Source organism: Rhineura floridana, chromosome 1, assembly GCF_030035675.1.
Source record: "Rhineura floridana isolate rRhiFlo1 chromosome 1, rRhiFlo1.hap2, whole genome shotgun sequence".
Classification (NCBI taxonomy): domain Eukaryota; kingdom Metazoa; phylum Chordata; class Lepidosauria; order Squamata; family Rhineuridae; genus Rhineura; species Rhineura floridana.
Window position 1 is genome coordinate 26,976,022 of NC_084480.1, and position 22,103 is coordinate 26,998,124.

At 43.2% G+C, this 22,103-nt stretch overlaps 1 protein-coding gene across 2 annotated transcripts in view; it reads left to right on the top strand.

Annotated features, from left to right (window-relative positions):
- Positions 1–22,103, top strand: part of WDR70 (WD repeat domain 70) — a 157,150-nt gene that overhangs the window by 101,112 nt on the left and 33,935 nt on the right. For both annotated transcript variants that reach the window (XM_061616604.1, XM_061616613.1), the window contains 2 exons: positions 11,732–11,816; positions 13,769–13,907. In XM_061616604.1, the coding sequence (XP_061472588.1) occupies positions 11,732–11,816; positions 13,769–13,907 (224 nt within the window). The remainder of the gene's footprint in view (positions 1–11,731; positions 11,817–13,768; positions 13,908–22,103) is intronic.

Sequence of the window (22,103 nt, forward strand, 5' to 3'; positions counted from 1 at the left end):
TAACCATAGTTTGGATTACTGTGACATGTGATCAAGGCCATTATCTGTTTGGGGATACAAAGCCTTACAAGAACAAATCTCATTAGGTCATCTTACCCATGAAAACAAACTTCTCCTGATTAGCTGCAAAAAGAGTTAGGTTTTACTATCTCAAAACCTACCCCAAACAAGCAGTGCAAATATAATTTTTAGCACATATATTATCTTGTTGTAAGGTAGGTTAATATTATTCTCCCCATAGTACAGATGAAGAGTGGAGGCTAAGAAGATTGTGACTTGCTTAAAGCCACTTAGTGAGTTCATAGCAGAGGACTTGTTGAGAACCAAGGGCATATCTTAAGAGAAAGATTCAATATGCTGGTTAGAAAATATGAATGGTAATGTCTTCACAGAATTAGGCTGTTCTCTTTAATATTTGGCGTAGGGAGGGGATTATTTCACTGTATTTTATAGGTGTTCAAGAATGGATACTTTCCAACTACTGTGCTCCAGTAAAACAAATGCAACACTTTCTTCATTGTGAAAATTCCAGCTGAATAGCTGTTGCAAATATAAAGCATATATAAAGCAGGATCAATAAAGTTCACAAGCAGGCTTCTTTGCAGCCATTGACCAGACCAGCCTGCTTAGCTTTAGCCAACTGTCTGCATCACAAAACGTCAGACCATGTTACACTCCCTTTATATTATTTATTTGATTTATATCCCGTCCTTCCTCCCAGTAGGAGCCCAGGGAGGCAAACAAAAGCACTAAAAACACTTCAGAACATCATAAAAACAGACCCTAAAATACATTAAAACAAAACATCTATAAAAACATTTTTAGAAAAGCATAAAAAAACATTTTTTAAAAAAAGGTTTGGAAAAACATGTATTTTTTTAAAAAAGAAAGTTTAAAAACATATTAAAAGCAATTCCAACACAGACACAGACTGGGATAAGACTTGTTGAAAGAGGAAGGTCAGTAGGTGCCAAAAAGATAACAGAGATGGTGCCTATATCAGAGATGCAGAACGTGTGCCTCCAGATGTTGGATTCCAATTCCCATCAGCCCCAGCCAGCACTGCTAATGGTCAGGGATGATGGGAGTTGTAGTCAAACATCAGGAGGGCCCCAGTGTCCCAGCCTAGCTTTATATGTATGTGGCATGAGGTGGTTGCCATCTCTTCCATGTTGAGTTCTGTGTGTGTTTACATAGCATGCAAGCAGCACCAGCTTCCTTGGGCTGTTGTTGTTCGCATGTAAATGTACAAGAAAGCCCAACCACATCTTAGACAGAAGTTTTTATGTTTCCTGATATGACATGATATAGACATGGAGGAGGTGGTGCCACATCACAGTTTTGTGTAAATGGGAGCAAAAGGACAAAGTCTTGTGGCATCTTAGACTGGATTCAGAGTGCCACCAAGTTCCAAAATAATAAGAATGTTCACAGACAAGAGCCTCTTTCATCAGAAATGTGTCCATCCCAGAGTGCAAATAAAGTGGAGGAAGGGCGGGGGGAGGTAGAAATTATGTTTCTGACTGGAACAGTTTAAAGGACATAAATGTTGCAAGTTCTTAAGTTGCGTAGAACCATTTTCCATAGGAAGTGGGCCATCACTGTGGGGGGGATAGTTCCACCTATCGTGCGAAGGCAAGAATGTTTTTGAAGTCAAGACTAGGGGCGTCATGCCCCTCCCACTCTCCAGTTCATTCTTGCCTTCGTACGAACAAGATTGGAATTTCACATAGCATTTAGCTAAGTCTCGTATTTGTCCTTAAATCTTTTCTCTTTTTCTGTGTGTGTTTAGCCTCTGAGGGTTCCCTCAGGGACCGCGGCTGCGGCTTCCTCACCCTTCCCTCAGAGCTATTCAATCCATTTTATTGACTTGATTGGGGGCTCCCTCTGAGACCGCGGCTGCGGCTCTCTTCGTTTTGGTAGTTTCTAGCCCCCACCCCACCCCCGCTCAGTCGTCTCTTTAGCCAGGGGGCTTCCTCAAGGACCGCGGCTGCGGTTCTCCCCTTTTGATCGCTTCTGATCGCTGTTAACCTCCCCCCCCTGATCGGTTGCCGCGGCTGCGGCTTATCCGATCTCAGCGGGAGCTCACAGCTGCGGCTCCCGCCGTTAACCCTCTGCCTCAGATCGCCCTTGCAACGTGGCTTAAATCCCACTGAGGGCTTTTCAGACCGCGACCGCGGCTCTCTCTGCGGTGGCGGCCGTTTTCCCCTACCTGTTTTCTCCAGGGATTTTTTGGAGCCGCTACTGCGGGTTTTGGCGGCCGTTTTCCCCTACCTGTTTTCTCCAGGGATTTTTTGGAGCCGCTACTGCGATTTTTGGCGAGATCGTGCTGGGCAGCCCTTCCCCCAGTTCGCCTCCGACGGCCGCCATTGCTTCTTCCCTCTCTGTCATTTTTTTCCCCGCTCCTTTTTTCCGGGCGCCATTTTTTTCTTTCAGAATTCGAATTTCCCGCCCTTTTTGTTCCCCTTATTATCGGATACCTCCCCTGCAGACTATCTATCCGTACGTTTGTGTATATGTGCTGCTGACTAATTTACACACGACTGATTTACACACATTACTGTGGCTGTAATCATAGTGGCTGAATTGTATTATCAAGGCTGGAGCTCCAATCCTAGTGGGCTGGATTGTATTATTAAGGCTGGAGCTTTAATCCTAGTGGCTGGATTACATTATCAAGGCTGGAGTTTTAATCCTAGTGGCTGGATTACATTATCAAGGCTGGAGCTTTAATCCTAGTGGCTGGATTACATTATCAAGGCTGGAGCTTTAATATCAGTGGCTGATTTGTATTAAATCTGATTTACATTACGTATCCTACCCCCTATGGGGCCGTGAACAAGCCAAAAAAAAAAAAAAAAAACCCAGCCTACAGCACTAATCTGAGTGTGCCTACTCTAAACAGCCTATATTATATTAACGCTGATACCTCTGTGCATTCTGCCCCCTCCGTGGCAGTGCATTCGCCATCTGCCAGTGTATCCTACCCCCTCCGTGGTAGTACGCTGTGCCAGTTCGGGTCTTTACATCCTGCCCCCTCCGTGGCAGTGTACTGCACCCAGGTTCATATAAGATGGCAGAACAGCCAGGCATGTCACCATCAACACACATGGTGCCAGATCAGCCAGACATGCCACAATCAGCCAAGCCACAACATACTAACACGTCTAAGACCAGACATGCCAAAGCACTGGCTAAGACAAAACATCTTTCCAGCCATAGTAAACCAAAGCGCCCTCGTTATGTCTCTGTGCCAACAACCACCACAGCACAGACACACATAAGTGATATTTTCCATTCTCCTGCTACTGCATCTGACGAGGAAGAGTTTGTTGGCTTTCCCCCTCACGGTTCGCCTAACGAACCTACCTCTGGCTTACCGCCTCAGACATCTGTTCCAATAGCCCACCAGGCACATACATCTCACACATCTGGTCTGCAGCTGTCTCCTGATTTCCTCTCTCAACTCCAAGCCATGCTGGCTTATTTCACACGAATGCAGTCACTACCACAGGTTCCTGCCATACCCCCACTCAACATGGACCAACATGCGTTCCATGCTGCTCATCCTTCCTGCTCACCAGATCCTTTTGATGTAGCCAGAGGCAGATGTACGGACGAAGCCTCGTATGCGGAGGAGTTAACTTTCACTGACCATGTTGAAGGAGACGACTGGAGCGACTATTCAGATCATGAGGAGGATACATCGTATCGCTTGTTCAATACCTCAGATTACCAACCGCTCGCACGTAGGGTACTTCATACCCTTGGTCTCCAGACTGCGCCTTCAACTTCGTCCGCCCCAACTCTCAAAGGGGCCAAGGTCCTCAAATCCCCTGCACCTACTGAACACTACATCCCGGTGCCGGACCCAATTGCCAAATTAGCTTCCGAAGAATGGGCCCACCCACTCAAAGCTTGACGCTTCAAGAACACGGCTGACAGACTTTACGCCCTAGCCCCAGACTTCGCCACCAAGTTAGATGTCCCTGGCATAGACGAACCGATCGCTCACCTCGTTTCGCGATCTATCTTGCCCAGGGAAGGGGAATCCCACCTAAAAGATACTACTGAACGTCGAATAGACTTCGCCCTCCGCAAGAACCACGAGGCCACTGCCCTATCCATGCGTGCCTCCGCTTCAGCCTCCATTTTCTCCAGAGCATCTATGATGTGGCTGGATGACCTTCTAGAGGATGATAACCCTGATCCTGTCGCCTTCAAAAGAGCACTATTGAAACTACGTAAGACAGCAGCCTTTGTGGCCGACGCCACTTTGGATGCCACCCAATTAGGGGCACGAGCCATGACGACTCAAATAGTCGCTCGTCGCACCCTCTGGCTTCGTCACTGGCAAGCTGATTCAGCGGCCAGATTGAACCTGTCCAAGGCTCCTTACTCCGGATCTCTTCTCTTCGGTGAGGAAGCTCTAAAGGCAGTTCTGGTTGACCCAAAAGACGCCCACAAACCGGTTCTAGCCACAGTCAAGAACATCGACCACAGGTCCTTCAGGCGATTTCCCTCCTTTCGTTCTAACCAGCCCTTTCGAGGAACGCGACCAGGAGGACGAGGCCGCGATTTCAGACCCTATGATTCCAACGCATTCAGGGGCTCCTGGAACCGATGCCCCCAGGGCAGAGGTCAGTACCAAGGGCGCAGGGGCAACTCATCGTCCTCATATAGGGGAGGTCCTCGCCTACACAAGTAGTATTAACGCCATCCCCATAGGTGGCAGATTATTTAATTTTGGAGATCGATGGCTGCGCCTTACTACGGTCCCCTGGATCAGGGACCTCTTCACTTATGGCTATACCATAGAGTTCTGGGCAACCCCATCAGACAGATTCCACCCGTCTCCTTGCCCAAGGGCACCAGCCAGGCACAACATCATGCAGACAGCTATACATCACCTCTTGCACATAGCGGCAATAGAGCCAGTTCCCACAACTGAGAGATCGGAAGGGGTGTACTCCCTCCTATTTGCTGTGCCAAAACGAGATTTATCTTGGAGGGCGGTATTGGATCTCAAGTTTGTCAACCGTTTCGTAACATACCGCAGGTTCAAAATGGAATCTCTCCATTCCATTACCGAGAGTCTGCATGAAGGAGACTTCCTGGCTTCTATCGACCTTAAGGAAGCGTATCTCCATGTACCCATTTGCATAGCCCACAGAAAGTTTATTCGGTTTACCTTTGGCCACCAACATTTTCAGTACAGAGCGATGCCATTTGGTCTCTCCTCTGCTCCAAGAGTATTTTCCAAGGTGCTACTCATCCTAGTGGCTTACGTTCGGACCCAAGGGGTTCATATCTACCCATATTTGGATGATCTGCTCATACGGGCCAAATCTGAAGAGCTGGCTCATCATCATTTAATGATCACCCTCAATGTTTTGCAGACCTACGGCTGGCTTGTCAACTTCGACAAAAGCCATCTCCAACCAACCCAACGCCTACTACATCTTGGGGCAATGTTGGACACCCTGCAGGCAATGGTCTTCCTGTCTCCAGATCGCATCACTGCCATCACAAGCATCGCAAGGTCCCTGATGCAACAAACATCTGCAGACGTCATGCTTCTTTCCAGAACGCTCGGAATGTTCATCTCTACAATCCACATTGTGCCATGGGCTCGAGCTCACACTCGGCCCCTTCAGTGGACTCTGTTGCCTTTTCAAAAGGACATTGCCAGCTCCAACCATCGCAAAGTTCGTTTGAGCCCCGCTCTGCGCCTCTCCTTCCGCTGGTGGACCAAGGTTCAACACCTCTCCAAGGGCACGTCGTTCAGAGAACCCCGCAGAACCGTCGTGACCACAGACGCCAGCCTCATAGGTTGGGGAGCCCACTGCAACTCCCAGTACGTTCAGGGGGTTTGGCCCAACGCAGAGCGATCTCGAAGCATCAACTGGCTGGAACTAAAGGCTGTCCACTTGGCTCTATGTCATTTTCAGTCTCTGTTCCCTTTGCATCATGTGCTCATTCAAACAGACAACACGTGTGTAAAATCACATTTGAACAGACAGGGGGGCACCAGGTCTCGTCCTCTGCAGGACTTAGCCTCCCTCATCTTTGTCTGGGCAGAACAACATCTACAATCCCTGAAAGCAGAGCACCTCAGAGGGATTTTGAATGTGACAGCAGACTGGCTCAGCAGACAACAGGTCTTCCCGGGAGAATGGAAACTTCATCCAGCCATTTTCCATCGTCTCCAGTGTCTATTCGGCGCCCTCTCAGTCGACCTGTTTGCTTCCAGTCACAATTGCCAGCTTCCAAGGTACTTTGCCCGATACCTGGACTCAACAGCAGAAGCAGTGGATGCTCTGACAACACCGTGGCCAGACGGTCTATTGTACGCCTTTCCCCCCATACCATTGTTAGCCAAAACCTTGAGGAAGGCGCGAACCGAAAGGGCACAGCTGGTTCTGGTAGCACCATTTTGGCCACGCCGACCGTGGTTCTCAGATCTTCTGGCAATGTCAATGATGGATTCTTGGACACTTCCAGTAACGCCAGACCTCCTATCCCAGGGTCCAGTACTGCACCAGGACCCTACTTGGCTCAATCTAACAGCGTGGCGTTTGAACGGAGATACTTGAGGTCAGCTGGACTGTCTGACGCTGTGATTGATATTATTTTGGCCTCGAGAAGACCTTCTACCACTCGAATTTATCAACATACCTGGGTGGCTTTCTCCAAGTGGTGTCAGTCCCACCACCACGATCCATCCCAGGCCAATGTGCACCAGGTACTCCAATTTCTCCATAGTGGCTTTATGATGGGACTTCGACCCAACACTCTACGTAGACATGCGTCTACTCTGTCATCCATTCTCTCAGTGTCCTCCCCTGGAGATCATATTTCCTCACATCCGTTCATTAAATGTTTTTTGAGGGGAGTCGCCCTACGCTCTCCGGCTGTTGTCCATCGGTTCCCCTCATGGAGTTTGCCGAAAGTCCTGCAGGCTTTGCAACGCCCTCCGTTTGAACCCATCAGGACTGTGCCCCTACGCATACTGTCCTTCAAGGTCCTGTTTCTGATTGCAATCACATCTGCCAGACGCGTTTCGGAGTTGGGCGCATTGTCTTCTGCTAGACACCTCTGCGTCTTCCATAAGGACTCTGTTGTGCTGAAGACTGACCCTTCCTTTCGTCCCAAGGTCGATTCAGTTTTTCATTGCAACCAGGACATTGTTTTACCTTCCTTTTGCCCGAATCCTACCCATCCTCTCGAGAAGGCTTGGCATTCGTTGGATGTCCGGAGGGCTCTCAAGACCTACCTGTCTAGGACCCAAGAGATTCGACGAACGGAGTCTCTGTTTGTATCCTTTCATCCAGGGTCTATGGGGCATAAAGTATCCAATCCTACCTTATCCCGTTGGTTAAGGGCATGCATTACCTTAGCATATGAGTCCCTGAAGCTGCCAGTTCCTGCTAGTATAACAGCTCATTCTACTAGGTCAGCTGCCACTTCGGCTGCTTTTGCTACTAATGCTCCTGTTGCCGATATTTGTAGGGCCGCAGTCTGGTCTTCCCCATCCTCGTTTATAAGACATTATAAAATTGATCGTTATGCCTCTGCTGATGCTTCTTTTGGCAGACGAGTGTTGCAACAGGTTCTTAATGAGGATTAACATGTGGGTGGTCCCTCCCTATATGGGTTGCTTTGGTACATCCCACAGTGATGGCCCACTTCCTATGGAAAATGTACCATTGGTCTCACCTGAAAGGTGATTTTCATAGGAAGGGGCCATCACGACCCTCCCAGTTGGAGGATGACTAGTGATTTTATCAATGGGTTACATGTTATTGTTTCCATATTATATTTAAATGTAAGAGTGAAGTCAAGACCTTTAGTTCTGTTATGTTATGAAGTTAGGTTAGAGTCATGTTGTTATGCATGTGACTATTATGTTATTTTCCTGGCGGGCCTGTTGGCCTTGTTCTTGTATTTTTAGATATCTCTTTTAGACTCGCTACGAATGAACTGGAGAGTGGGAGGGGCATGACGCCCCTAGTCTTGACTTCAAAAACATTCTTGCCTTCGCACGATAGGTGGAACTATCCCCCCCACAGTGATGGCCCCTTCCTATGAAAATCACCTTTCAGGTGAGACCAATGGTACATTCATCAAGCAAAATGAGTTCAATGTAAACTTAAGAGCAGGCAACAAAAATGCTGGTATGGCTGCTAATTCATTTTGCTTTTGACAAAGATGAGTGGTGCTTGGTGGTTTCACTTTACAGGATTAGCATTGTCAATTAAAGCAATAGAATATGTGCTCATCCTTATGAAGCTGTATATCCTTTAGGGTGAACTCTAGCAAGTTAACAATTTGATAACAATTTGTTGTTAACCTTATGATAATGGGAAGGCAAAGAAAGTGCTCTGATACCTATGGGGTAAAATATGAAGACAGTATGTAATCTAAACAAAAAACACAATCAAGAAAGGAACTCCAAACAAGTGCTGTAACACCGGGACTCCATGCATACAAGATGTTACCAATCCCTTAATCATATTTGAGAGGACTATATTATCTCTCTTCCTCTCTCTCCACGCTCCCCAAGCCACCACCTTGCTCCTTCGTTAAGGGTTATGTTAGTACCAACGATACTCATGATTGATGCTAATCAGGATTTGCTCTTAACCAGGGATTAGAAACCTTAAGAGGAGGCTGTGGTTACTGTTAACCATGGTTAATGATGGTGCTGATGTAGCCCTTAATTATGGTTAAACCTAGCAGGGGAGGCAATGGAATGGAATGCATGGAAAGTTCTCAGAGAAGGGTGTACTTAATCCCATTGGCTATAGTTAAGAGACTGGGAACACTATATCTCCACAGATTCCAAGTGTGATACATTTACATAGTTTTATCCTTTTTTTGTGACAGTATTTACCAGTAGAGAGTACCAGCACCTCATATTTTTACCAAAAAAAAAGGTGTGTGCGTGAGTGAATGCACAGTCACCTACTATGACATACTTGTAAAAAAGAACCTCATTTTGCAAGACAATGATGTTCCTTCTGTGTGATAGTGCGTGTGAGCTGTACTTCAGCCTTTCCCAATCTTTGGGTCCCCAGATGTTGCTGGACTACAGTTCCCATAATTCCTGACCCAGCCATGGTGGCTGGGGCTGATCGGAGTTGTAGTCATCATCGGGGGTTCCAAAGGTTTGGAAAGGCTGCTCTAGTTCAGTTGTTTACATTTATACTTCTTTAGTTATACCATATCTTTTTTTTTTAATGTGGTAACAGCTTACCTTAAGGTAGTAAGAAAGCATCTTAGTTTACAGCTGCTGCTTTAATTAGCAGTTCTTAATAAAATCAATAACATTTGTACATGGTTGAGTGTAGAATTGAAGGAACACAGAATTCTTCTACGTTTGTATGTGCTTGGTATTGTAACTATATCCTTTACAAAATATGACGGTTCCTGAAGTTCATTTATTATGATGATTATGATTATTTTCATTTATATCCCATTTATCTACCTTGGAACCAAGCAGCGTCCTTATTAGGCTCGAACACACTTAGCTTCAGCAAAGTGGTGTATCATGTGCTTTCAGGCCGTAGCTCTACCTTGTATTTTGATGTGATGCAGAACAAAACAGCTTTTCCTAACTTATTTGTTAAGTGTTAGTAACAACGGTCTGTCTCCTGCATCCTGTAAGTCCCCCAGAGAGAGGGCCATGTCAAGGCCTAGTCCATCAAGGCCAAAGAAGCCTTGATTGCAGTTTGTTACTCTGAAGGATGTTTGAACAGTTGCCAGACAGATTGTTGTTCTGCAAACATTTTTAAAGCTGTGTTGCTTAGCTTTTATTGTGCAGTGTGGAATGTGTTACAAAACATAGAAATCTTAATCTGAACTACTGTTAGTGTTGTATCTAAGGCATAAATTAAATGTTACATTCTGTCACATTCAGATAGTAACTAGCCCAGTCAATTGGTCAGATTTTGTTGTGGCCTTTGCCTGGCATATAGACCCTTTCTTCCTTAATCTGCAGTTTCTTCCCTCCTTCTTATGGGCCCTGGGATCTCAGAATATTTGGTCTGAGTTCAGCTAAAGCAGGCAGAAGCTGTGAAGGCACTGTGGGGCCTGGCTTGAGCAACACCCCAGTTGTTCTGGATTTAGGATTGAACTTGATTGAGATAAAGTACCAGTCTACACTCCTGTGCCCCCATGGCAGATGAAATGCAAACTATTATTAGCTCTGTGTAAAGCTCTGGGTACTTGCACACTAACTTGTTCACACTTACCCATAGTTTGCCTTAGCTTCATGTGTGAACTGGGCCCTTGTATGGTGATATTCTGTGAGTTTAATTACTCTGGCTTGCATTCAAAGTCCTAGAAGAAGGTAGAAACTTCTTGTTACTTAGATTTCACACCAACCTTCACTATAAGATCCCAGGGCAGGTTACAACAATTAAAAAAATTGTTAAAACAAATTACAATCAAGAGATTAGGGTGGGTCTTAAAATATATATCTGAGGTGTCAAAGGCCAGGTAAAGAGGTGTGTCTTAGCGTACAATGAAAACTACCTAATCAAGGTGTGAATCACACTTTTGGGGAAAAGAATTCCACATCTTGAGGGCTGCCACAGAGGATGCCCTCCCTGAACTTCCAAGAGTGGTAAAAATACCAACAGGTCCTTCTCTACCGGTTTTATCACCCAAGAGGTTCTGTAGAGAAGGAGGCAGTCTTTCAGATTTTGGGGGCCTAAGTCTTTTAGGGCTATAAACTGACTTGTCTGCCTTCCTCTAGAAAATATAATAAATTCACCAGCAATTCAAAATTTCCTTGTAATCCTGCCAGAATTCCTAGACCACAGCTATAGTTTTTCCTTGTGTCATTAACTAGGTGACATCAGAACTACTGGCACTGAAGGATTGCCCAGCAGTGTAGAGAGTTTGAAGAGACTATGACTTGGTTCAGACTTAATGGGAAGCTACCGTTTCACACTACAAGAACAGTTTCTAGTTCCTTCGCCTCTTCTTACATGTCTGCTGAGAGGAGTTTGAAAGCTTGCGCTTTCATTTTTGAACTAGTTACAGTTCCTGAACTCTGGGAACTGTGTGTTGTTTAAGCTATGGTTAGTAAGAACAAGCCAGGATTTGAAACAAGGGTTTGATCCTGATTTCTTTTTGTCACCATTGTTTAAACTTTAAACAAATCACAGTTCCACAAGTTTGGAATTCAAAGGGAAATGTAGTTAATTTAAAAGTGAAAGCAGAAGCTCTCAATCCCTTATCATAGACACAAAAAGAGGGGAGTGGAAGCACATAAAATCAAGACTGTCTGTGGCTTGAACGTGCAGCAGTAAACTCTGGTTTTCCAGTATATCTGAACTGGCTTATATTTCCCATTGTGGGGAGTAAGAAATCAGTGAGCAACACTTTGGCTGAAAAGTGAAGGATTCAGAACTCCCAATTCCTCACCAACCTTGAACAAACAGTCATGGTTTATCATTTTTTAATAAGCTTGGTGGGGTTTTTTAAAAAAAAATTATTTTGAGGCTTACATCTTTACCTCTAGCTTTAATTTTGCTTTGTTTGATTTCTCTCTCTTGGCATGGGGGAAGAGGAGCAGGGGAAGGAAAGAATGCCACTCCTTTAAAAGTTTGGGAGAAAACGATTAGAAAGATTGGCAGGATTTTCCTTTGTAATAATGAAGGAATAAAGTGTTGCTTTTTCTTCATCATTGTGTACTAAATCTTTGTTTTATATTTCATAGGTGATGATACTTTAAAAACATGGGACATCAGGCAGTTTAAAACACCTTTGAATTCTTTTGTTGGTCTACCTAGCTTCTTCCCAATGTAAGTAGCTTTTTAATTTAAGACAGGGGAATTAGATGCTGAAGTCAGTGAAGACTGATTCACTGGAGGGACACCTCCTCAATTAGTCTTGTTGAATGGATTCTACTCAATATGTGTCCAAGTCAAGGATTGTGGCCCGCTAAAAAAAGCTACAGCCATAATGTAGTAAGTTGTGATAATGACCACATTTTGAACTTTCGAAGACTTGCAGTGTGTGCAAATCCCATTAAAAAGGGCAGCTTGTCTTTACATGTTTAAAAAGTGGCACTACTGCTCAGAATGTCTAACATTTTGTATAGACGTCTAAATAATGATAACATGCCCAGAAATGTTAAGCATTTGGTCTTTGATTCTGTCCATGCTTTTATTTTTAATTCTGACGTCACATTCTATTAATTGTGTTGTGCCTCAGGGTGACATCAAACTTTGAGTGAGTGGACTTGCCCTTCCTCTCCTCTCCCTCCCCCAAATCCACCAATCTGCCCCAAAGAGTGCCACAACCCTCCTGAGCAGATTTTGGGGGTAGCTGGGGGCTGCAGGGGGTAGAGTTTTATTGGAGGAGTGACACAGTTGGATTTCATACTCTGAGATTGTTGTATATTGGATCTGTACTCTATATGTTGCCAGGTGTTTAGTAAGTAAATTAACAAAAAATGTATTATGTTGTTGTAGTATATTTGGATTTCATTTTCCTTCAGAAACTTGAAGTGTTGTGTAAATTATCAGTTATAGCAATACACATAATTTCCCACAGACATCTAGTTGGTCACTGCGAGAACAGAATGCTGGACTAGATGGGCGTTGCCCTGATCTAGCAGGCTCCTCTTACTTCATAAGAGTGCTTAAACTGGAAATTTTGCATGCTCTGTTCATTCAGGTCTTCTAATCTTTTCATCTGAAAGAAATCCAGAGTATTCTTTATTAAACAGCATGGGTGCTGATGTCCTCCTGTTAGTTTCCTAAGAGCTAGTAGCATGATTAGTCAATGGTATGAAATATATGATGTGAAATTAGCCCCCTGGTAATCCTGAGTTTGGTGGAGATGGGGTGCATTTGTCCAAGAAAAAATACATCATATATTAGGTCCAGTGTAAGGCTCTCTGGCTCCCTTCCAAAACTGGCTTGCAAGTCAAGAAAAAACTCGGGAATCTGTGCCTTCTCGTGTTTACCCATTGAACTTGTATCCTTGGGTTCAAAATCTGGTTAAGACTCCTGATTGCTGTTAATGATGTTTAGCATTAATCATAGTTATCATCTGTACTGCATCTTTAAAACCAGCAAGGCAAGAGAATTGATACTGGGATGAGGAAGAATTGAATGAATGAATTCCCAAGACTGGCTTCCACTGTGCAGTTTGCAGGGAGCCACACTTACATCCCCACTGGACCCTAGTGATAGAACTCTTCAAGCTTGCAATACAAAATGATCTCAGCATGCTGTTTTTGCTCACTGCTTTTACTCATTACTTATGTATACCTTTTATCTCAAAGTATGAGATTTAATTTTAAGAATCTAGAAAGAAAGCGCTGTTTAGTCTTGAGAGTGGACTATGAATGTTCTGGACATTTGTTTCTGAACATTTGAAAGAAAACAGGAAAACAATATTGGAAAATAGTCCTGCTTACAGTTTCACATTGCTATTTAACATTGATAGATATTATGTTGCTGGAAAAATTGATATTATGACCTACTTATTTACTGTATAATGATAGCCAGATTTTGAAACTGTTTCTGATTTGTTGTCATTGTAGACTAGACTGCCCCCTCCTCTTCCAGTGCTGATATCATGTCGAGACATCTCATTTTGTTCGTTTTGCCAATTTTGGTTATTTGGAACACAGCTGTGATTTTAGTTGTCATACATAATTAAGGACTGAACACAGATTTTGATATAATGCATAAATAAGATTTAAGGAAACCAATTCATCAGTTCTGTACTTTATTCTCAACAGGACCGACTGCTGTTTCAGCCCAGATGACAAACTACTTGTTACTGGTACTTCTGTTAAGAAAGGAGTTGGAAATGGAAAACTTCTCTTTTTTGAGCGGGAGACATTCAAGAAAGTGTATGAGATAGATGTCACAGATGCGGTAAGCCAGCGTTCAGCATACAGTGTGATCTTTTTCATACATGAAAAAGAATTATGTTGTCTCTTTTGTATGCATAATTATGATTAATGTTGTTTTTAGTATGTATGCATACAGCTAATTGCATGGCTGAGATTCTGTCAGATCAGGACATCATAAAGTATACCAGACAATGCTGGTAACTGCATTGTCACTTACAGTAAATAAATAGTAATAATAAATGCTTTCTTTATAATATGTGAGCAATGAATCAGTGGGCACAATACAGACCATGAATGTATTGGCCAAATAGGGTTGTAGCCAATGAAACTTCCGTTTGCACAGTGGAACTTCCTTTCCTCCCGCCACACGTTCCCTGCTTCTGCTCTGTATTTTGTGGCCAGCCCCCAAGTTTGTCACAGGCATCCTTCACTATGGGTTGTGAATGGGAGGGGCTTCCCAAGGCTCTTAACTTATTTGGGATGGTAACTTATCAGAGGGCTAGAGGGACCAAGGAGAAGCTAACGATACTGTGTGCCTCATGATCCCCTAAGCAAGTGTGCCGTCTGAGTCCTGCAAATAGTGGACAGTCACAGAACCTAAGAGGGCCTTGTGCTTGCTTCCAGGAGCACACTCCCTTCTGGCATGCAGAAAGTGGATAGAGAAAAGTTTTTCTCCCTCTCGCATAACACTAGAACTCATAGACATCCAGTGAAGCTGAATGTTGGAAGATTCAGGACAGACAAAAGAAAGTACTTCTTCACACAGGGCATAGTTAAACTATGGAATTTGCTCCCACAAGAGGCAATTATGTTCATCAACTTGGATGGCTTTAAAAGAGGATTATACAAATTCATGGAGTATAAGGCTATCAGTGGCTACTAGCCATGATGGCTATGCTCTGCCTCTATACTCAGAAGTGGTATGCTTCTGAATACTAGTTGCTGGAAACTGCAGGAGGGGAGAATGGTTCTGCTTTTGGGCTTCCCATGGGCAACTGGATGGCCACCGTGAGAACAGGGTGCTGGACTAGATGGGCCATTGGCCTGATCCAGCAGGCTCTCTTTATGTTCATATTGCACTTCTCCTTTGATGTCTTTGAGCAGAGGAACAACTGGTAAGTATTGCTCGTAAATAAGTAAGTTAAGAAAGCCAAGGTGTGCTTGGATTGTGAAGACATTTTAGGCTTGTATAAAGAGATGGAAGAGTATCCAGGTTGTGGATTACAGAACAGTTCCTTTAGTAGTTGGTAAGAATTTTTAAACACACTCCTATCCCTACCTCTGCATTCAGCTCAATTAGTGACCTGAGAGTTTTTTCTTCCCTTGTCAGCCAATTTGTTGCTTGATTAGCTCATCTGCAGGCACCTTAATGCCATGTACTTTTCTTTGCTTGCTCTTCACTTGAGGCATGCTGTGATAAAAGGTTGAATTGTTTAATCTGCATTATTTGGACAATCTACCTAGCAACCAAGGTTGGAGGCTTGTTGGGGGCACTTAGAAGATCACATTCTGTATCCATTTGATACTTTTCAATCATATAATTTGATATGATGTATATATTTAGGAAAGAAACAAAACAGAAACATGTCTCATTAGCCAAAGTTCATGCATAAGCTCTTCAGACTTCCACAAGTAATCTTATTGACCTAAGAAGAATTAATATTTGGTGCAACAGGGGAGGGCAGGATAAAGTCCATCAGCAATGCATTTAATCTATGAACAAAATAATAGGGCTTATTAAATTAAATGATGAACCATCTTAATGGGTTCAGCACATGAAATGGGATGCAAGAGTACATTATTGTGTCAAAGTTAAACAGTATAGGAAATACACTTTTTACAGCTGTTTAGTTTAGTCAGACCGGGGGAGGGGGGTCTAGACAATATAGATAATTTTGAAATGCTTAAAGGCAGTAAACTTAATCTTTAAAACTTCTTGGTAAATAGCCAATAGATTTTGGCCTGTAAATGAACCTGCTGTTTAATAGAAACTTAATGGCTACTTTAAATGCTTGACCAAAGTGATGTGTAGCATTCCTTTCTGTCATACCAAGCAAGACTTTGTTCACATCCTTTCTTTTACGTTTTTATGGGAGAGAGTACATTATTATTCAAGACCTTTTGTTTTTTTTGTATGGGTTGACTTGAGTACTTAAAGGCCTATCCAGAAGGCACTTTGCCAGTGCAGTCCAATGCTGAAGTGAATGGGGCATGAACAAAAGCGAAGCAGCGCATATTGTCTTTAGTAAACTCAGCCTTTTTCACCTGACGGTCACCCAGTTCACACAACACTAAGCCAAACCATAGCTTAATATGGATGAGCAAACATGCAGGTTCCCGGAAAGAAGTTTGCAGCCTCTTTGCTCCTCTGGTCTTGCTACTGCCATGCTGCTGTCAGTTAAGCCATGGTTTGGCTTCACGTTGTGTCTGAACTCAGGCACATGGTGTATCTCGCTCCATACAAACCACTAGCTGTAGCCAAGGTTTATTCTGTGGCTTACCATGTTTATAGCTTTGATACCATTATCAGTGTATGACTGTGGTATGCATTCATAGTACTGCTTTTAAGAGACTGTAAAAACCTAGTAAGCAGTCATACAATTGATAATAAATTTTTATAGAGAGTATTCTCATCTAAACAAAATAAGGCAGCACTTGTTTCACAGCTCTTTTATTTGTTTGAAATATTTATATCCCAACACTCAGCCTCAGTTTCCAAGACAGCTCATAATGTTTAATTAAAAAAACATACAAAATGTAACTCTTAAAGCCAGAGTAATAAAAACAGCAGCAGCGACAATTATGGTTTAAAAATGTTTAAAACAACAATAAAAGACATACTTAAAAGGTCCTGAAATCCAGTAACAGCTGGCACTAATAGAAGTGTTTTTAACCAGTGTTTAAAAACCATGTTGAACAAATGGGCAGAAAGGATAGCACTGCACGGTTGAGGTGCCACAACTGTCTCTCATAACACCTACTTTGCCTCTGAAAATGGCCTCACCTGTGCTCGGCATCTGAGGCCTTTCTCTGTGTGCCCACCTCCAAGGGAAGTCCAGAGAGTGATAACAAGAGAACAGGCCTTGTCTTTAATACACACACATACTCATGCACACATGCTTATGAAATGCTTTCCCCAGGGAGACCTGCCTGGTGCCAACTTTGTCATCGTTTTGGTACTAGGCAAAGCTGTTTTTGTTTTCCCAGGCATTTGGGCAACACCAATGATTGAGTGTCTTGTGTTCCATCTAAGTTTGGATGGGGTGGTTATGTTGGGGATGTACCCTTTTACGTTCCTGTATTCCTGAATATGTTTTTCACATGCTTTTGTGGTTTTTATTAATGTATTTTTACTTTTCGTGTACATCCCTCTGGAACTTTTTATAGTGGGAAACAATACATAAATTTAATACACTTCACCTGGACTTCTAAGGAACATCTTAAATCAGGCAGATAAAATGGAAGTACTGTAGGTGATTTCTCTCCAAATAGATACTTCATGAGTACATATGCAAGTTCACAGTATAGGACTTAAAGTTCCCTATCTTGCTGAATGCAGTTGAAATGTTTCCCATATAGTTGGTCCAAATGATGGTTTGCTTCACATAGTTTTCCTAAGACAAATACACTATCCTCTTGAACATTTTAAAACTGGTGACAGTATGTTCACAGCACTGTAGATAACTTTTCAACTCCCACCTTATTTATTGTAATTGGCTAATTTCATAGGATAAGCTCCAAAGGTTTGTCTACGTTTAGGCAAAGTTTTAGCATAATATTTTAATGTGTAGACACTCTGTCTATTCCATAGGGTAATAATGGACATTCCTACTCATCTCAGTGGACTAGTCATGCATTTCGGGAACAAGATAATGGTATATTTTTCCAGCTTTACATTACAAATATTTTAAAATGAATCCATTTAAAATAAATTATCTTACAATCTTGAAGTTTTGCATGCGAATCTTAGTTGGAAGAGCAATTGAAAAAAATTAGTTTTTAGCCAGCTTTAGGACAGATAACAGCAGTATTAAAATGTTGATTATATGAAGTACATTAAAGTGCTATTAGTAAAATTAATCATTCTTGTGCACATGTATCATTTGATTTAAAACAATTGTCAGCTCTGGCAGCAGGGCTCATAACCACTTAAGATCAATGACTACCCCTGCCTGCCCCTTACTTGATATCTTAGAACAAGGATGAGAAACCTGTGGCCATCCAGTTGTAGTTGAATTAGAACTCCCATTCATGCCTGACCATTGACCAGGCTGGATGAGGCGACTGGGGCTACAGTCCAGCAACATCTGGAGTTCACCATACCTAATATAGAAGGTGCTGTTGAGAGGCCTTACTGGCTGATTAGAGAGACTACCTTGTTCATAAATGCTAAAATGAAAGCTGACTTCTTATGTGGCCCAGATCACTGTGGTGTTGGGTCATCACCATATAGGGAATTAGGGCATCAGCTTTTTCATTACTGACTGCATCAGACTCAGCAGAACAACTGCCACAGTTGGGAAATTAAGAGAACCAGGGTAACAGTGTTATTTGTGACCTATACATGATCAGGGGACTGGAGACAAAACTCTATGAGGAGAGACTGAAAGAACTGGGTACGTTTAGCCTTGAGAAGAGAAGACTGAGGGGAGATATGATAGCACTCTTCAAGTACTTGGAAGGCTGTAACACAGAGGAGGGCCAGGATCTCTTCTCAGTCATTCCAGAGTGCAGGACATGGAATAATGGGCTCAAATTACAGGAAGCTAGATTTCAACTGAACATCAGGAAAAACATCCTAACTGTTAGAGCGGTATGACAATGGAACAAATTACTTAGGGAGGTGATGGGCTCTCCTGTACTGGTGGCATTCAAGAAGCAACTGGACAGCCACCTGTCGGGTATTCTTTAATTTGGATTCCTGCATTGAGTAGGGGGTTGGACTCGATGGCCTCTACTATTCTATAATTCTATGATACACACATTCTATAAATGCTGCCACACTGTCGATTTAAAGGGGGAGCGGATGAGGAAAGTTCTGGATATTAGAGGAGCCCAAGCAACAGCTGTGTCCGTTGCACGCTAGAAGGGTCAGCAAGCTCCCAGCCACCTGCTGGAAGCAATTCTTGTCTAGCCAGAAGCAATGGAAGAGATATGGGTGAGGAATAATTAGGGGCTCTGGGCCCTGATTGGGCCCACTGAGGTAGAGTGGGGAATGACTAGAATTGTACTACCCTCATAGATTGCTGGAAAATTTCAAAGCATCTGTATTCTTGTTTCATTGAGTGAAAATTTATTATATTTATATCATGCCCTTCCTCTGAAGAGCTGCAAGCAGTATATGAGAATTATCTTATTTTAAGAATCTCACAGATAGAAGCTTGTCTAAGGCCATGCAGTGGTCTTAATGGCTAGTCAGGGACTTAAGCCTGTATTTCCCACTTCTGAACCACCATTCTAATCAGTACACCACACTACCTCTAGGCCTATGTTCTGCCCAGTTTAAATCTGAACTCTGCTAAAGCATGTTTTAGCACCGTTTAGGTACAATGTTTTATTTCTTTTTATTTGTAATATGCCAGTCTGCAGACATTTAGGAGTTCAAACTTTATAACTTTAATATATGGAAATGGACTGCCTTCAAGTCAATCTCGACTTATGGCGACCCTGTGAATAGGGTTTTCATGGTAAGTGGTGTTCAGAGGGGGTTTACCATTGCCTCCTTCTGAGGCTAGTCCTCCCCAGCGGGCTAGGGCCTGCTCAGCTTGCCACAGCTGCACAAGCCAGACCCTTCCTTGTCTGCAACTGCCAGCTGGGGGGGGGCATCTGGGCTCCTTGGGACTATGCGGCTTGCCCACAGCTGCACAGGTGGCAGGGTACGTAACCCTTGAGCTACTCAAGGGGTGATCTTTAGCTGGCCCTTGACACCCAGGAGACATGAGTGGGGATTTGAACTCACAGACTCTGGACTCCCAGCCAGGCTGTCCTCCCCACTGTGCTATACCAGCTGTACTTTAATATATAGTGTGGTTAAAATAAGTGTGAAATCGATGTGGCCTATCACATGACATCTTACCATATTTATTTTTTAAAATCTTCTTATACTATTATTGCAATGTATTTAAATGGAAATCGACTGCCTTCAAGTCTATTCCGACTTATGGTGACCCTATGAATAGGGTTTTTATGTTAAGCGGTATTCAGAGGTGATTTACCATTGCCTTCCTCTGAGGCTGAGAGGCAGTGACTGGCCGAAGGTCATCCAGGGAGCTTCATGGTTGTGGGGATTCGAACCCTGGTCTCCCAGGTCGTAGTCCAAACTCTAACCACCACACTGGCTCTCACAGTGTATTTAAGTAGTATTGAAATAGTTAAATACTACTACACTGGCATACTTGCATATGATGATCTTTGTGCTGTAATTTCTCTTGAGGAGCATTAAATTCTGTCGCTAACATAGGAAAGGATTGTATGCAGTGTTGGTGAACAATCTAGAGCTTTTCAGACTTCTCATACCCATTGGAGCTCCTTGTGCTTTCTGGAAAGGCACTCCTGAAGGTTGAGCGATTCTCCTAAGAATTAGTGGCTACAGCGGACAGGAAAACAACAACTTCTCTTGGTACATGCCAAAGGTGTTTCCATTCGCACACAGATCTCTTCTGGATCCCTGCCTATAAAAACAAGGTTTAAATACAGAGTTAACTGATAGTCTCTTGATTAGCCAAAAAGAGGAAACGTGCATGTATGCCTTTTTTAAAGGCAGAATGTCAGTTCTCAGCCATCACTGTCAAAATATATCCTTATGTGTTCAGAGTCTTTGGTGCTGACAGGCTGCTTATCTAGTACATGAGCAGCCAAGTGCAGCAAATCAGAACAGTATTCTTTAAACAGACCCCACCACATAGTCTCTTGACCACTGAGGCAGAAAGCAAAATTGGCACTTGTGAGGCAAGCATGTAAAGCCAAAATGTTTTCTTAGCAGCAGTTCTTGCTGACAGTTATATTTCTTTCTGAACCATGTTGGAGCCCTAAACTAGACATTTTAAACTATTGAACCAGTGCCAGATAAGCCGTAGTGCTAATGGGTTTTTTTGGAATGGACCTATCAAGGGCAGGAGGTAATAGTCTGTTTGGGATAGGAAGTGCAGTCAAATGTGACAAAATTTTCTGCTCCTAAGTTTCAAAGGGTTTGTATGGTTAGCCCCAAAGAGTTCAGAATTGTCATTAGGCCAAAGGTCTACTGCTGCTCTCAACTGCCTTCTCCAGGAGCATTCCCTCTTCTTTTGGCTTGCTTCCATTTTGTCAGATTAGCATCCAGGCTGCCATTGCCATTCAGGCAGAAGAAGGCTTAAGGAGCTCTGGTGTGCTTTTTCCAGTTGCTGTTTCACAAATCTTTTTACAAAATTGTCAGTCTCTCACAGCATCTGAACATATTGTCCCCTTTGTGGTTGCACATAACATAACAGTAAGCTATGGTTTGTTTAACAAAGCATGAGTTAGCTATGTGTGTCCCAGAGATAACGAAACCATTGCTTGTTTTTATCAAAGTCTAGTTTGTTTTCCAGCTGTTTTTGTTTTGTGCCTTTGTAGTTTAGTGAGTATCTGGGGCAGGTGGCCAAACAAACCGTGGTTAAGAAAGGTTGCTGGGTTCATAGTCAATAAGTTAACAAAAACATCTTATGAAACGTACAATAAATTGATACACCCTTATAATTCCTAATAAGATCCAACAATAAAATACAGAAGCATAATTGCAATAACAGCACAACAAAAAACTGACCAGCAGAATTAAACTTTTACCCAAACAGAAGTCCCTAAACAACACCCCACAGTCAAGGTGGTCTCTGGCATCTTCAGGTAGTGAAACTTTTTATAGCTGCAGTCAGTCAAGGCTCCACCCTTCCAGGCCAGGTGGAAAGAGGCCAGCAAGCAGGCAGAGGGTCTTGCAGGGCTTACAGTTAACAATAAACCATGGCTTCAGATAACGTTTTGTTGGTAGTAAGTAAACCATAATTAAGCTGCTTGACAGGACACAATGCTAAACCCTGGTTTAATAAACTATGGCTTAAGTGTAATGTGCAGGACAGACCTCTGCAATCTGCAGAGAACTTGAAGGAGGGGACCTGTCTGATATTGGATATCTCTGTGAGGGCCTAGGTGCTTTCTTGCTGGTGAGCAGATTTGTGTAGGCCTGAATAGATAGAGAGGAGTTGCTGCT